General features: G+C 41.6%; 1 protein-coding gene across 9 annotated transcripts in view; it reads left to right on the top strand.

Annotated features, from left to right (window-relative positions):
• Positions 1-12,561, top strand: part of brwd3 (bromodomain and WD repeat domain containing 3) — a 124,166-nt gene that overhangs the window by 43,948 nt on the left and 67,657 nt on the right. For 8 of the 9 annotated variants that reach the window (XR_013497675.1, XR_013497676.1, XR_013497677.1 and 5 more), the window contains exons 21-22: positions 8,307-8,444; positions 11,362-11,438. Coding sequence is in view for 5 of the 9 variants with exons in the window: in XM_078211946.1 (XP_078068072.1) it covers positions 8,307-8,444; positions 11,362-11,438 (215 nt within the window). In the remaining 4 variants the exon portion in view is untranslated. The remainder of the gene's footprint in view (positions 1-8,306; positions 8,445-11,361; positions 11,439-12,561) is intronic. The other variant, XM_078211950.1, reaches the window with a different exon arrangement.

Consider the following 12,561-nt stretch of genomic DNA (forward strand, 5'->3'; position numbering starts at 1 on the left):
AAATATTATCTATTTCCTTTTAAATATTTTCAGTAATTTGGCCTTTGCAGTCTTCTGTGGTAGAGGATTCCACCCTCTGAGTGAAGAGGTTTTCCCTCATCTCAGTTTGAAATGACCTATTTTGAGACTGTGATCCCTTGTTGTGTACCCTGAGACCAGGGGAAACAACGGAGGCGATTCTCCCATCGCAGCCCGCAAATTTTCTGGCAGGTCAGGAGATGCGCATGTCGGCCATTTTGCGAGATTCGCGCATGCATCAGGAACGCATGCGCATCTCCCAGAGCCAGAGAACAGGCACAGTTGGGACCCCACTGGAAACCGGCGGGAAGAGAGGCAAGTGATTTTAATCTGTTTTAAATGTATTTTTAATCTATTTTAAATGTCATTATCGGGCCCGATAGCATCTCCCACCCCGTCAGGAGTATTTCACTCAGGTGCGGTTTAGAGTAGTTCCCCACGTTCGGGGAACCAGCAGGAGATCCTGTTGGAGTGAAGGGGGGGCAAATGGGGCCCCCCAAGGGGTTGGGCGGCAGGGGGGGTGGGTAGTGATGTCCCTTGGGCATGGGCCCAAGGGGCAAAGTGCCCATGCCCAGGGGGCACCTTGACACTGCCTACCGGGGCATTGGGCAGTGCCAAGGGAGTGGGCCTATTGTGGTGGGGCCAAGGGGGCGATTGGTGGGGGTGGGGGTCCCACTGCCACTCTGCAGACAGGGTCGGTTGGGTCTGGAAGGAGGCCTGAGAATGTGGATACTGCAGCTGTACAGGTGAGACCACACAACAGAATAGAGGGAGAGCAGCAAAGGTTCATCAGACTGATTCCAAGGATGGCAGTATTATTATACAAGGAGAGGTTGGGTCGAAGAATGAGGGGGGATCAAATTGAAACATAAGGAGGCTGGCGATTGGGTGGGGGTGGTGCTCTGCGGGGGATGGTGTTTGGGGGATGGGGGGGATCGCCACTACTTGGGGGGGAGAAAATGGGCTGGACATTGGGGCGCTCCTGGACAGAGGTGGTTGGGGCTGGCCTGGCAATTGTCATGGGGTCCCGGACTGGCCAGCAAACAGGGAGACTGACAGATTGGGGCCACTGCGCATGCGCAGAGTTCCAGAACTGTCAGCCTCTGGCGTGAATAGACCACGCCCCCCTAGTTTTTAATGAGATTCACGATTGTGACCCCTGTAGTGCACAGAGGGGAAATTTGGATCTGAAGTTGCACTGAAAAAACAGTCGTGATCCAGACCAGTTTTCTCGCCAATTCAGCACTTTTGGGAGAATCACCTCCAACATTCCTGTATCCAGTCTGTCCTGCCCTGCCAGAATTTCATACGTTTCAATTTGGTCTCCCCTCATTCTTCGACTCAACCTCTCCTCATATGACAATCCTGCCATCCTTGGAATCAGCCTGATGAACCTTCGCTGTTCTCCCTCTATTCTGTTGTGTGGTCTCACCAAGGGCCTGTACAGCTGCAATAAGACATCCTTGCTCCTGTACTCAAATCCTCTTTCGATAAAGGCCAACATATCATTTGCCTTCTTAATGCCTTGTTTGCTTTCAGTGATTGGTGTAGAAGGCACCCAGGTCCCTTTGTATATCAACATTTCCTAATCTGCCATTATTTAAATAATACTCCGCCATTCTGTTTTTCCTACCAAAATGTATAACGTCATGATTATCCACATTCTACTGCATCAGCCATGTATTTGCCCACTCCCTCAACTTGTTTAAATCACCTTGAAGCCTTTTAACATCCTTCTCACTACTCGCGTTCCCACCAAGTTTCATATCATTAGCAAACTTCAAAATATTACATTTTCGTGCCTTCATCCAAGTCATTGATGTATATTGTGAATAACTGGGGCCCAAGCATTGATCCCTGTGGAACCCCAGTAGTCACTGCATGCCACTTTGATAAATACCCATTTATTCTGATGCTTTGTTTCCTGTCTGCCAACCAATTCTCAATCTATGCCAGTATATTCCCAATCCCATGTGCTTTAATTTTGCACACTGATCTCTTATGTAGGAATTGTTCAAAAACTTTCTGAACAACCAAATACAGCGCACTCACTCATTCTCCCATATCTATTCTCATAGAATCATAGACTCCCTACAGTGCTGAAGGAGGCCATTCGGCCCATTGAATACACCGACCACAATCCCACCCAGGCCCTATTCCCATAACCCCACATATTTACCCTGCTAATCCCCTGACATGAGGACCTATTTAGCATGGCCAATCAACTTAACTCTCACATCTTTGGACTGTGGGAGGAAACCGGAGCACCTAGAGGAAACCCACACAGATGAGGGAGAATGTACAAACCCCAGACAGACAGCGACCCGAGGCCAGAATTGAACCTGGGTCCCTGGTGCTGTGAGGCAGCAGTGCTAACCAGTGTCACCATATTCTGCTGGTTACATCCTCAAAGAACTAAGTTTTCAAACATGGTTTCCCTTTCATAAATCCATGTTGACTTTGTCTAATCTCATTGATATCTTTGAAGTTTCCTGTTATCACATCCTTAGACTTTATCATTTTCTCTACTACTAATTGGTCTGTAATTCCCTGTTTTCTCCCTTATTTTTTTTAAATAGTGTGGTTACATTTGACAATCTCCAATCTGCTGGGACTGTTCCAGAAGCTGCAGAAATTTGGAAGATGAAAACCAATGAATTCACTATTTCCATGGTTACCTCCTTTAATACTCGGGGATATATTTATCAGACCTTGGAGATTCATCAGCTTTTAGTCCCATTAATTTCTCTAGCACTTTTTTAAAGTAATTTTCTTCAGTTCCTCCTTCTCACTAAATCTTTGGTTCCCTCGCAATTTTGGGAAGTTATTTGTATCTTCCTCTTTGAAGACAGAACTAAAGTAGTTGTTTAATTGCTCTGCCATTTTCTTGTTCTGTATTATAAATTATCCCAACATTTTGCTTTTGCATACTCATAGAAGCAGACTGCAAAAGCTCTTATGTTCCTTGCAAGTTTATGCTCATTATCAGTCCCCTCTTCAATCTCTTGGTCCTGTCTTGAATTCTAAACTGCTCCCAATCCTCGGGCTTGCTACTTTTTCTAACAATTTTATATGATTTTCCTTTGGATCTAATACCCTTAATTTCTTTTGTTAGCCACGGTTGGGCTGCTTCTCTTCTTTTGTTTTTGCACCAGAAAGGAATGTATAATTTGCAATGCATATGTTCTTCCCTCGAATATTAGCCGTTGCCTATCCATCATTATGCCTTTTAATGAAGTTCCCCCAATCTATTTTGGCCATCTCATGCCTCATTCCTTCATAATTTGCTTTGTTTAGATTTAGGACCTAATTTTGGATCGGACTTTTTCCACTCTTCATCTCAGTGACGAATTCTATCATGTTATGGTCACTGTTTCCTAAAGGACCCTGCACAACAAGATTATTTATTAATTCCTTCCCATTGCACAGTACCAAAACAGGGGTGGCCAGTTCATGAGATGCTTTGTCGATATTCTAGTCGTAAAAAAAATAAATCTCGTACAAATTCCAGGAATTCATCCGTCACAGTATTGTTAATTTGGTTTGTCCAGTCTATATGTGGATTAAAATCACCCATGATTACTGTAGCATCCTTGTTAAATGCATCTCTAATTTCCTGTTTAATGCCATCCCCCTACCTTGCCGCTACTATTTGGAGGCATATAGACAACTATGTTTTCTGCTCCAGTTGCTTCTTAGCTCCACTCAGCGTGATTCTACATCTAGATTTTCTAAGCTAATATCCTGTCACTGTTGCACGGATTTTATCCTTAACTAGCAATGCTATCCCACTTTTTCTTTTTGCCTGTCCTTCCTAAATGTCACGTAATCTTGGAATTTCAGTTCCCAGCCTTGGTCACCCTGCAGCCATGTGTCCTTAATTGCAACATAACTATTTGCACTGTTAATCTGTCTATTTTATTGCAAATGTGTTGTTGTAGAGGGAGATGGACCCAGAGGAGCCCTACACTACCTGCTTAGTGCTTTTCCTCTGTCTGGCGGTCACCTGTCCCCTTTCTGCTTGTGCAGTCTTTAGCTGCAATGTGACCACTTCACTGTGTGCTATCCGCAAAGAGCGCTAGCTCTGAAATGTGGATTTTGAGCAGCTGGAGCTGGAGACATTTTCCGCACACTGGAAGTGTCCCTGACTTCCCACATCGCACAAGAGAAGCATTCCACGTGGCTCAGAGGCCATTCTATGACTTGCCCTTTTCCCTTACATCCTCTGGTTTAGGGAATATCAAGGACAGTAGAAATACTCACCAGGTCTTACTCTGTGGAAATGTAGTAAATGAAAGAAGCACCTCTTTCCCCAGTCACCGAAACTCCAACTTAAGCACTCTATTGCAGCCCAAAGCAGCACTCCCTCTGTCACTAAATCTGATGAATTTATGAACTATAGGCTTTGTCCAACTAGCCTGATTAATCTTTTGAATGGATGAATAAAATAATTTATGCATGCTATTTTTATGAGTTGCAGAAGGTGCTTGATCAAGTCCCTTGTAAGAGAATGTTAGCTAAACGTGAAGCTCAAGTTTTGTGGAATTGAAGGCAAATTATGGACCTGGTTACAGAAAATAGTCTGAGCAACAGCAGAGTAGGCATATGAGACAGTCCTCATAATTGGCAAAACTTGACTAGTCCTATAGGATGTGTTTTGGGGCCTCAACTATTCCCTGTATTGACGGGGAAGCACGTATCCAGACTTAACGATTACACAGATACAAGTGGAATTGTAAGCAGTGTTCATAGAAACATAAAATTACATTGGTATTGATAGATTAACTGGGGGAAAACTGAGACAAATGGATTTTGATGTAGGTAAGTACGAGGCTATCCATTATGAACCTCAAAAGGTTAGAACAGAATACTTTCTAAATGAAAAGCTGAGAAATGGTATAGGACCAAAGCGACTTGGAGCTCTGGTTATATTGATCATTATGTTGAGCAGGTACAGAAAATAATCAAAAAGGCTAATGGAATGCTGGCCTTTGTATCTAGAAGGCTAGAATGCAAAGGGTTAAAAGTCATGCTTCAGCAATGTTAAGCCTGGTTAGACTACACCTGGAATATTGCAGGCAGTTCTAGATGCCACAGCTTAGGAAGAATATATTGATCACAGAGAGAGCGCATTGAGAATTTACCAGAACGGTGCTTTAAGTTGCCTTAAACTCTGGTTATATTGATGGTTTTTAAGATATTAAGGGGGACAGATCAGGTAGATGGAGAAAAAACTGTTTCCATTGATTGGGGCAAGGTCTAAAAAATTAAAGCTAGAAATTTCAGAAGTGAAAATTAGGAAATGGGTGATAGAAAATTGAAGCTTTCTTCCACAAATGGCACTTGATGCTCGACCAAATGATAATTTAAAATCTGAGATGGACATGATTTTGTTTCTTAACCAAATTTGTTAAGGGAGATGGGTTGAGGAGGAGTGGGTATATGGAGTTAGACCATACATCAGCCATGATCTCAATGATTGCCAGAGCAGGCTTGAAGTATTAAATGACCTCCTGCTGTCCTATGTTCACAATGCTTCAGTTTGATTGGCTGAGGAGTTGCACAGTTGCTTACTCTGCAGGTATCTGGTTTCTTTGGCTTACAGTGTTTTCATCTGAAACTTTCAGCAAACTCTATAATACAAAAAATAGATGTATTTAAAATGTGGAAAAGCACTCGGACTGTCCTTTTGCAATTTGACAATATATTGGAAACATTTCAGGCATGTGCTTTCCTCACTCCCAATAAATAGAGTGCCTCTTGTAGAAGTGTATATTTCTTCACTTCTTTGGCCACAGTTCTTTCTGTTCTTGACACAGCAAGAAAAAAATGTAGCCACTCTTGATCTTTTTCTAAAGTGCTTATTTTCTGATAAGAAAGCACAGTGAATCTACTGTGATGAACTCAAGAAGAAAATACTTTATAAAGCAAAGATTGATCCCTCAGGCTGAGAACCACTGTTCCCAGCGGGCCCTAGCAGTCTCTGTGCATGCACTGGCCTTGAGATGGCTGCATGTGCAGTTCAGTTTTTTAAAAAACATATGAGGTTTCTGTGCATGCGCTGGCTGGAGAATGGCCACATATGTGCAGTTGGTCCGTTTTGTCGTTTCCAGGCCTCAATGTTTTGCCTGAAACAGGAAAGACCATAAGATATAGGAGCAGAATTAGGCCATTCGGTCCATCGAGTCTGCTCCGCCATTCAATCATGGCTGACATTGTCTCATCCCCATTCTCCTGCCTTTTCCCCATAACCCCTGATTCCCTTATTAATCAAGAACCTATCTATCTCTGTCTTAAAGACACTCAATGACCTGGCCTCCACAGCCTTCTGCGGCAAAGAGTTCCACAGATTCATCACTCTCTGGCTGAAGATATTCTTCTTCATCTCTGTTTTAAAGGATCGTCCCTTTAGCCTGAGATTGTGCCCTCTGGTTCTAGTTTTTCCAACTCGGGGAAACATCCTCTCCATGTCCACTCTATCCAGGTCTCGCAGTATCCTGTAAGTTTCAATAAGATCCCCCTTCATCCTTCTAAGCTCCAACGACTACAGACCCAGAGTCCTCAACCGTTCTTCATACGACAAGCTCTTAATTCCAGGGATCATTCTTGTGAACCTCCTCTGGACCCTTCCCAAGGCCAGCACATCCTTCCTTAGATACGGGGCCCAAAACTGCTCACAATACTCCAAATGGGGTCTGCCCAGAGCCTTACACAGTCTCAGAAGTACATCCCTACTCTTGCATTCTAGCTCCCTCGACATGAATGCTAACATTGCATTTTCCTTCCTAACTGCTGACTGAACCTGCATGTTAACCTTAAGAGAATCTTGAACAATGACTCCCAAGTCCCTTTGTGTTTCTGATTTCCTAAGCATTTTCCCATTTAGGAAATAGTCTATGCCTCCATTCCTCCTTCCAAAGTGCATAACCTCACACTTTTCCACATTGTATTCCATCTGCCTCTTCTCTACCCACTCTCCTAACCTGTCCAAGTCCTGCAGCCCCCTGCTTCCTGAATACTACCTGTTCCTCTACATATCTTTGTATCATCTGCAAATTTAGCAACAGTGCCTTCAGTTCCTTCCTCCAAATCATTAAGGTATATTGTGAAAAGTTGTGGTCCCAGCACTGACCCCTGAGGCACACCACTAGTCACTGGAAAGAAAAAGGTGGAGAAGAAAAGAGGCTTCATAGTTTGCTGGAATTGCAGTGTGACATACAAAAAAAATGAATTAATTGAAGTGTTGTAGAAACTCCATATCATGAATCTGTTTATAGCTCTGCATGCAATTACAGCAAGGTGGGGGGTCAAATAAACATGTAAATTCCACATGGGATGTTTGTAACTGCCACCAACTAGTTTTGATGACATGCTAGTTGATCTCATGACAATGCATGCTTGGAGTCAAGATCAGTGGTTATTAGGTGAAGCAGAGGATGCTTGGAGCAAGGTTTCCACATGTAGTTCACTCATGATCATGATTTTAAAGTTGTACGTTATCATTTTTATATTTGTATTATAATTTCCAATGTCTTTTTTTTAAAGCAAACTTACTTTGAAAAACATGTCACATTGATTACACCTTACTAATGGTGTGCAGATGCGTTTCAACCTGCAGGAGCGAACAATCACAGTTTACATGAGCAGTTTGTATTATAAATGTAAACATTGTAATCTTATGAGTTGTTGGGAAGTGTTAGCAAACAAAGATTTTGATATATTAAATAGTCAAGAAAAATTCACATTTCCTGCCAGTATAGTATTAAAACTGGGCTTTTTATACAAAACAAACTGAAAAATGATTTATTTAATCCTTGACTCCATTTAGCTGTGATTCTTAACCTAGTTACTACAGAAGCAAAGTGAATGAATCATGATTATCCTGAAATTTGTACATCATAGCATTTCGGTACGAATCAAATTGGTGACATTGCTAAGAATTTGAAGTTTCTGTTGGTGATATCTAGAAACAAAAACTGGCTGGAGTCTTGAGGCCAAGTATAGAACATAGAACATTACAGCGCAGTACAGGCCCTTCGGCCCTTGATGTTGCGCCGACCAGTGAAACCAATCTAAAGCCCATCTAACCTACACTATTCCAATATCATCCATATGTTTATCCAATAACCATTTGAATGCTCTTAATGTTGACGAGTCCACTACTGCTGCAGGCAGGGCATTCCACGCCTTTACTACTCTCTGAGTAAAGAACCTACCTCTAACATCTGTATAGTATATTCAACTAATTAAATCATAACATAATGTGAAAAATACTCATTACTTTGTAGAGCGATGGTCAGGATTATTTTCAGCGCTCAGGGAGGCGAACACAGCGTCGTAACCAACATTTCTACCACACACGTTCAACTGTGGAGCGTCGTGCTTGTAATATTCGTCGGATAGAAGAACCTAACAATTCTTCAGAGGTCAGTAACTATGGACTTTAATTTGATTATTATAATTCCTGTGGTGCTGCTTCACTTTAAAAAAACTGTAGGTTCTTACAATGTAAAGAGGCTGTGCTGGCTTTTTGAAAGAGCTATGCATTAGTCCCACTCCTCAGTTCATTTCCCAAAGCCCTGCAGGTTTTTTTTTTAATGTATTTGTTCAATTCCCCTTTAAAAATCACTCTGATTTAACCAGTGGCTGGATGGGTTTCCCAGTCCCCTGAAAACCCCGCAACTGGAGGGAGGCAAGAGCATCTTTGGAAAGAATGCCTTTAAAGCATCGCTTATGGGCCAGATTTCTTTAATGAAAATTGGTGTAAAGTGTTAATTTACTAGAAAAAGCAAAATAATACAGATGTTGGAAATAAGAAATAAAAATAGAAATGTATGAAAGATCATCAGCCTGAAACATTAACTGTGGTCCTGTCTCCATAGTTGCTGTAAGAAGTCTAACAACACCAGGTTAAAGTCCAACAGGTTTATTTGGTAGCAAAAGCCACTAGCTTTCAGAACAGGCTGTTCCTTCGTCAGGTGGGTGGGAGTTCTCACCCACCTGACGAAGGAACAGCCTGTTCCGAAAGCTAGTGACTTTTGCTACCAAATAAACCTGTTGGACTTCTTACTGTGTTTACCCCAGTCCAACGCCGGCATCGCCACATTATGACTTCCATAGTTGCTGCCAGACCTGCTGAGTATTTCCAATATTTTCTGTTTTTACTTGTTTCGCACTTCTGTCGCACTTTTAACTTCATGGGACGGTTTCCATTTTGATCCTTAATCTGACACAGCTGGTCTTTGATTATTAATTTACTCTTTGCAACAATGCATGTGTAAACTACTTCAGGTATTGTAAAGGAGAGCATTAATCTGTTCTCATTCAATCTCTTTGCCCCCTTATTTCTTTTTTCAATTTTTCTTCACGTTCTATATTCTGCTTAGCTTTTGACTATTATGAACTTGTCATTTATTAATCTTGCTCTATTTTGAAGCTACTATGTAATAATTGTATGTGCAGTATCGCTGAATGCTTTTGGTCAGAAAGAGCTTGAACTTGTATGGTGTCTTTCACAACCAGTGAGCACCACAAAGTGCTTCTCACTTGCTGGGGCCTCCCCTGATTTGCCCTGGTAATCCCACCCTACTCATCTGAATTCCAAGACTCCAGCAATGGTCTTAGTCCTCAATCCTCCTGCAGTACTAGCAGTGACTACTGCTCCTGATAGCACTGCTGGTGTTGAGAGAACGTAATAGGAGGAGGAGTAGGCCATTCTGTAAGATTGTGGCCTCCTCTCCACTTCCTGCCAACCCCCCATTATCTTTAACTCCCTTGTCAAAAAAAATGTCCAACTCAACCTTGAATATATTTAATGACCCCCTTTTCTGCCAAAGTGGACCTCATGTTTTCCTACATTATACACTATCTCCCAAATTTTGTCCACTCATTTAATCTATCTGTATCCCTTTTCAGACACTGTTAGACTCCTTAGAACTGGCTTTCCTAGCTATCTTCTATGTTGTCAGCAAATTTGGCCATGATTCAGTTGTTCCCTTTATTCAAATCATTAATATAAATCCTAAATCGTTGAGGCCCCAACGCTGATCCTTGTGGCACTCCGAGTAACCGTTTGCCATCCTCCTGAAAATGACGTCTTTATCCTGACTTTATTTGCTGTTATTTATTCATACTCTATCCATTCTAATATATTTCCCTTGTTTAGTACATTTTTATGGCACCTTATCAAATGTCATCACATTAATCTATAGATTCTACTTTATCCACCCTGCTTGTTAAATCCTCAAAGAGCTCTAAATTTGTCAAACACTTTCATTTTGCAAAGCCACAGATCATTGGCTGTCAGCTCTGTGATGAGACATCTACCCTGATGGGAAATGTCCCTGTTAGAGCCAGGCATCAGCAACAAGGAGGCTGCCTAATTGGGATTTCCCATTGCAACAAATACATTTTGTCCAACCTGTATATCAGAAAGGTCTAATGAAGGAGTTAAACACAGCTGTCAATCAGACACACAGATACAGATGACATTTGATTTGTCAAGTTATCTCATGCTTACTCAAAAAATCTTATCCAAGTCATTTTAAGTTAAAATGAAACAAAATATAATGGACTGCATCTCATAATTACCTTAAGACAGCAGCTAGACATCTGTATTGAATGGATAGGTTAATGGGGGATTACATTTCTGTTGAGAAATGTGTGCTATCTTTGCTGCTTAGCCCCTGAAATAGAAACAGGACTAGGCTATTCAGTCCCTCAAGTTTGTTTTGCCATTTCAGATTGTGGCTAATCTGTATCAAAACTCTCTTGACTCATCTTGGTTCTATAATGTGTTTTGAAATTTTCAGTTGACCTAACTGCAGTTTTTTGTAGGCTGTGGTTGGGGCATAAGAGATCCAGATTTCCACTGTAACTGGTGTGGGCAAAGTACTTTTTGACTTCGCCCTGAAATGAACTAAATCTATTTTTAACTTTTTGATGTTACTAGCAACATAGAATACAAGTAGAAAATTCAGTACAGACAGACGTTCCCAATTGGCTTCATAATATCTTTGACTGGGGCAAAAATCAAAGATCTGGCACAAAGTAGTGGCCTTTATCAACCTCTGGTTTAAATTGTTGCATCACAGGTGGGGTGAACAAAGCCCCAGGAATCTGATGTTTACTCAATTGTTTACCATTGGTCCCGCTGGGACAAAGAAGTAAAGGCTACTTGAACTATTGGCAGGTTGATTAAGATTGTTTCAGGTGACATTGCAGTTTCTTAATTTTGAGGCTTTATCTTTCCCCTGCTAAAAAAAATACAGATAGATATCAATATCTGATAGAAATAACCAGTAGTAAACTGTCTTTTTAATACATGCTTTCTATGATGAGCAGGAAATGGAGACAATAGATGGAAGTGATGGGTCATCTGATGAGGCTGAAGAAGAATGGCAGAGTGAGAGCAGTTCTAGGTAGGAGGCCTTTGTTTTGAATTCTATCATTGGAGTGCAAATATTAAATTGAATCAATGTGCACAATTGAATGAACCTACACTATATACGGGCGACGCAGTGGCACAGTGGTTAGCGCTGCGCATCACAGCACCAGGGACCCAGGTTCAATTCCCAGCTTGGGTCACTGACTGCAGAGTCTGCACGTTCTCCCTGTGTCTGTGTGGGTTTCCTCCGGGTGCTCCGGTTTCTTCCACAGTCCAAAGATGTGCAAGTTAGGTGAATTGGCCATGCTAAATTCTCCCTCAGTGCACTCGAACAGGCGCCGGAGTGTGGCGACTAGGGGAATTTCACAGTAACTTCATTGCAGTGTTAATGTAAGCCTACTTGTGACTAATAAACAAACTTTAACTTTATTAACATGGATCATCATGTTCTTCCCCCATCAGACAGGATAACTGACATAAGGAAATAAGAAATAGGAGCTGGAGAAGCTATTGTCCCTTCAGACCTGCTCTGCCATTCAATATGATCAATATTCTACTTCAGCTGCATTATCTCCATATCCCTTGATACCCTTAGAATCCAAATATTTGTTGACTTCTGACTTGAAAATACTCAACAGCTGAGCATCAGCAGCTGATGTACAGAATCCATGAGTTCATGACTGTTTGAGTAAATTACTCCTCCTCCTATTCCTGAATGATCAACCACTTATTCTGAAACTGAGTACTAAACTCTCCTAATCCCTTAACAGTTTTATGTTTCAATGCTATCGCTCCCCACCTCCCTTATTCTCTAAACGCTAAGGAATAAAGGGCTAGTCTACATAATCACTCCTCATAGGACAATCCCCAGGAATCAGTTGAGTGAACCTTTGTTGCATATATCCTTCCTTTAGTAGGAGAGCAAAGAAAATACAAGATGCGGTCTTACCAAGGCTCTATATAATTACAGTATGAATTCTTTACTCTTAGACCCCAATACTCTTGTAATAAAGGCAAACAAACTATTTGTTTGTTGTGCCTACATGTTAACTTTGTGATTAGGATCACATAGGATATGCAGCACATGAACAGGCTATTTGACCCAACCAGTCCATACTAGTGTTTTTGCTCTTCATTGGCCTCCTCCCATCTTTTTT

The sequence above is a fragment of the Mustelus asterias genome, chromosome 4 (assembly GCF_964213995.1).
Source record: "Mustelus asterias chromosome 4, sMusAst1.hap1.1, whole genome shotgun sequence".
Taxonomy (NCBI): Eukaryota; Metazoa; Chordata; class Chondrichthyes; order Carcharhiniformes; family Triakidae; genus Mustelus; species Mustelus asterias.